Source organism: Acanthisitta chloris, unplaced genomic scaffold (assembly GCF_000695815.1).
Source record: "Acanthisitta chloris isolate BGI_N310 unplaced genomic scaffold, ASM69581v1 scaffold11096, whole genome shotgun sequence".
Classification (NCBI taxonomy): domain Eukaryota; kingdom Metazoa; phylum Chordata; class Aves; order Passeriformes; family Acanthisittidae; genus Acanthisitta; species Acanthisitta chloris.
Window position 1 is genome coordinate 1,876 of NW_008679780.1, and position 5,022 is coordinate 6,897.

The 5,022-nt window shown below is 38.4% G+C and overlaps 1 protein-coding gene across 1 annotated transcript in view; it reads left to right on the forward strand.

The window, feature by feature from the left end:
* Positions 1-2,989: 2,989 nt before the first annotated feature.
* The window catches only part of PAXIP1 (PAX interacting (with transcription-activation domain) protein 1), a gene marked incomplete at its 5' end in the record, with an annotated part of 28,162 nt that continues 26,129 nt past the window's right edge, over positions 2,990-5,022 (forward strand). The window contains 1 exon segment of the mRNA XM_009077448.1: positions 2,990-3,124. Coding sequence (XP_009075696.1) covers positions 2,990-3,124 — 135 coding nt within the window.

A 5,022-nucleotide genomic window follows, 5' to 3' on the forward strand; every position in this document is an offset into this window, starting at 1 on the left:
CAAATGGTTTCATGGAAAACCAGTTATCTTAATAAATATTGAAACAGGCCTAGCACAAGTGAGCACGTTAATCAAAACAGATTCAACAGTAAGAAAAAAAAAGTAATTTATTCAGGTGAATAACTGCATACCCACTGCCTATTAAAGCATATGCAGCATGAATTGGAAGGGAAACAAAAGTCTGGAATTGTGCCTAGATGTTCTTTGGCAAATGAAGGAGAATTAGGCTGCTGGCTCTCAACTTTAAATCCTTTCCATTGGGATGTGCACTTTGCTGCTCACACCTTACAGAGGGTGATGAGTAGATGTCAACTACTGTTTTTTTTAATAAATGCTTTTCCTGCTTTCCTAAAAGATGTAAACCCAAACCTTCATGCTTTGGGAATGCAAATTAAAATCAGTATTTCCTTCAGAAAGAGATACGCAGTGCAGCACAAGGACTTTGTACAGGATATTTGGGTTCTGGTTATCTTGTTTTGTTTTTGTTTATGCCCATTGTCTGTCTTCTTAGTTTTGAACTATTCCTCTTGTTTCTTCCAACACAGATTTCAGGGGGAGAGAACACGATATAAATTTATATGTCCCCAAAAAGTGGAATTCCATGTAATGGATATAAACTAACATGTAAATTGCAGGATTTTACAGCTTTTCAGCTTTCTGTTTTCTAGTTACAAGTATGTGGTTGATACTAGTGTAAGTGAAGTTCTTTAATTCTCACTCCAGGCGTTACTTTACCCGAAGAAGTCATGTGTCCTGAGAGGAGTTTTGAAGTTGACATGAGCTATATTAGGAAACGTCTTTTTCATGACATATGAAATAATCATATGATTTATTATCTATCATATTGATAGTGTTGAAACTTTCTGCCTGTAACTAGTGTAACTTTTAGTATAAACAGACTCTTTGCACTAGCTCTTTAATGGAGCCTTGGTTTGATATTAAATAAATCATAATTCATACTGCAAACTACTGGAAATTAGTTGTAGCTTCTTTCTGATGCTGTCAGGTTTGGGTGCTCAGTTTTTCATGACATTCACTCCTGTTCTTAGCTTTCCCCTCTATGAGCAGTTGAATTGGGATTGTAACTTGGAGAGAGCTGTGCCAGACAAGGAGCTCCTGTGCTGGGGCTGTTCTTAAATGCCTACTGTTTTCAAAAGTGCTTTCTTTTGATTTAGCTTTTCCCATTGGAATTATAACATCTTGTGTTACCTAGTGGTTAACTGGATTTCATGCAGGAAGGTATCTCCTGATTTAGGAGATTGGTGTGTAAAATGGAAACATTCTCTCCTGTTGCTGGCTGTGGTGGCAAGAGCCGAAAGCTTGTGATCCGTTTTCTTGGTTATTTTAGAGTAATTCTTTTGTAATTTAGTAATATCACATATTCATCTGCTGCAGAAAAAAAAAAAAAGTCGATTTTGTTAAAAAAAAGTTTTACAGTCAGGACATGCCCACATTATCTCCTCACTAAGTGGTGATTTTTCCACCCTTGTTTTTCTGCTTGGCACAGATGGTTTATAACATAGCCCAATGCCACATTTAGAGTTCTTCTCTGTCCCTGTGAGTGTTCAGGGTGGGGAATCATTGCTTAGGGACCAATTAATTAATATTTTGTTTGATGGAAGCAGTGCCTTGCTCTCTGCAGTTCACTGTTGTGGGGAGAGCATCCTGTTATGAGGGGAGGGTCCCCAGCAGGTTTTCAGGGATAGGCATCTGTCTCTGGCAGGTTTTGGCAGGTGAACATCATTCCAGTTTGGTTGTGCTAAATCATTATTTTTGAATAATAAAAGGAAAATAGAACAATAATCTTAATTTACATTTTTGACATTTGAACTCTAGACTGTAACGTTGTAAAACATTTTTTGCTTCCTCCCCTCTACACATCACTATGTTGTCTGTTACTTTTATTCAAGTGAAAGTGAGTCTCATTTTTGGGGGACAGGACTGGATCCATCACACAGATCTCTGCAGCAGAGCTGAGAGAATGCTGAGCTATTAAACAAGCATCTGCTGTATGGGGCTTTAACATGTGCTTTGTGAGGTGTTCTGCATTTTCTGAGGACAGAGCTATGGAGTGAGACACTTCAATTCCAGCTCATTAAGGCAGTAACTTAGGGGACATGTGTCCTACTTGGGATTTTTGTTTGTTTGTTTGTTTGTTTTTTCCTTTGTATTTCTCTAAATCTCTTAGTCCTCCTTTCCCAAGACATCAGCTCTTGGTTAGAATGTTTTCACATTGCAGATCCATCTCACACCAAGGGGGTATTAGACATGTTCTTTCCTCAGTTATGCTGACTGCACTTTTCTGGAGCAGCTGGATGGCTTCTTCAGACTTACTCACATGCTCTGGAATGAGGCATATTGATTGGATCTAGAAATATTGGACCCAAAATGCGTTTGGCGAAGGTGGAATTATTTTCTTAGCTGTTAAATGATCATTTACAGAAAATGCACGAACACTTTTTTCCTGTATCCAAGTAAATAACTGGCCAAATCTGGAAAAATTCTCATGAAGTCTGCAATGTATAGTTATGATGTTACCTTTTCTAAGGTAACTGCTGGATTTCTTTTTTTAAAAACTCAATCTCTTTTTTTATAGTGTATTCAAAGTCTTCCAGAACTACCTCGTGCAAAAACAAGCACTGAGAAGAAGTGTTTTCTTACCCTGCCTGAGAGAAAATTGTTTTGAAATGTTTGCTGAGGAATATATGTTTTGGAAAAAATTTTGCAGATTTCTACCCCAGGCTCAATTATTTTGGAAAGTAAATGTTCAGCATGAATCATTAAAATATGAGAGAATTGTAAACCATTGGCAGTCATTTAAATGGGATATGTTTGGCAACTTTAGGAAGAGTGCTGGATACTTAGAGGAGCACAGACAAGAAAGAAAGTCTTACTTCTTCCTCCTGTGTTAGTCTTCTTGCATCAATGTTTTTCTCAAATAAAAGGTGCTAAAAATTGTTGACCTATTCTTGTTCTCTTTTGGGTTTAGGTTATTCAACTTCTGAAAGCTGGGAAAGCAAAGGAAGTCTCGTACAATGCACTGGCCTCACACATTATTTCAGAAGATGGAGACAATCCAGAAGTTGGAGAATCTCGTGAAGTTTTTGATCTCCCTGTGGTAAAGGTGAATGATTCATCCATGATATTGTCAAAGTACTGACATGGAGACTTCTTTGGTATAACAAAATATTCATGTTTGGATGATGACCAAAATCTTACATTTTTGTTACACAAACTTTTAGAATCATAGAATCAACCAGGTTGGAAGAGACCTAAAAGGTCATCATGTCCAACCCTACTGTGGTTACTAGCCCATGGCACTAAGTGCCACATCCAGTCTCATCTTGAAAACCCCCAGGGATGGTGAATCCACCACCTCCCTGGGCAGCACATTCCAATGCCTGATCACTCTCTCTGTAAAAAATGTCTTCCTGATATCCAACCTAAACCTTCCCTGGCAGAGCTTGAGTCTGTGCCCTCTTGTCCTACTGCTGGTTGCCTGGGAGAATGACTGATAGACTTCTGTTGCAGTTCTTTTCTTTCCTTTCTCTTGTTGCTCTCTATCTATCAGTGGTTTGGGGTTTTTTTGTTTGTTTTCTGTTCTGGGTTTGGGGTTTTTTTGAGATTATTCCTCAATCATCTCTGAGATGGTGTCCTATTAGCTGTACTTACGGGAAAGTTCTCACAAGCTTCTGGCAATGGAAAACCTCAGTTTAGAATTTGTAGTAGAATGCTGAGGGTTTTTTTTAAAACACGTATAATTAATTGGCAAAGGTGCAACATGGTTTTGTTGATTCTGCATATGTGTACTATGCTAATTTTAAGCTATAGGGGCTTGTATAAAAATAGGTTTTTTCCTCTTTATTTTAGTTTTTAAAGAGGATTTTTTCTTCTTTTTTTTTCCTCCTTCCTTACTCACACTGGAATTACTAGTATTTTGTTACTGCCTTGCAAAAGTGGGTGATTTTTCCAGTGAAAGATTCTGGGCTTCATGTTTGAAAATGTGAACTTGCCACTCTGCAAGTCATGAGAGACATTAGAAGAGCTAAAACTAGTATTTCACCACTAATACCTTTGTGTACACGATTCTGGGTTATTTTTTTCCGTATGGTCGAAGTAGATAATTTGCATAGGTTCTGTCATGAGGCTTTATCTGACAGTGTAGATCTATGAATTAATGCCAAAAAATGAAAGGTGCTTGGCTAGAGACCTTATGGCTGTGGTGGGAGTGCTGATTAAATTTTAGTTCCTGTTTCTGAAGTAGTTTTTGGCATAATTTTAACCTTCCAAATAAGAATACTGCTGCCATTCTCATGTGAAGGAAGGACATCAGTGTTGTGAGAGTGCTTCTTGCTTCCTAATGGCAGCTACAACTACTGCTAACTCGTTTGCCAAATGAGAGCAAGTCTTTCATTGATGTCACTTCGTTTGGCCTGAAAACATCACAGTATTAAGGGAGTGGAAGGCAAAGGTACTGGTTATAGAGAACAAGAATGAGAAATTCTTGAGGAGTGAGGAGTTAAGAATGAAATGTTTTGAGCTCGTTTTTTTGTGTGCTGCCTTATAAGGGAAAGAAAATCGCAAGAGGTGGGACACCATAAACATAGTTGCCAGAGTATATTTTTTTTGCTTGTCTTTTGAGGAAAGGTAAATTTCATGCTGAATGTGATGTCACTCTTCCCCCTTCTTCCTTCCCTGCTGCTTTGGGGCCACTGTTCTACATCTCCATTCTCTGCCACCTCCCTCTCTCCTTTGAGCCTTTCTGTCCCAGAATACTCTCTGGAAAGGACCAGCACCACCTGCTTAGTATCTCTGTCTTTAGAAACTTTTTTCTGTGTAAGGTTATGGTTGCTGAGTGATGAGTGTAAGGTAGGGTTTTGTACATGTCTTTTTAAAATTATTTTTTCTTAAGAGCAGGGAAAACTGAAGAAAGTGAGAGGATGAATAAATACGGTAAATGGCACCAGAGAAGTGGGTCTTGCTCCCATATTGCTGCACAGCCTTTGAGCAGTCTTTATATGC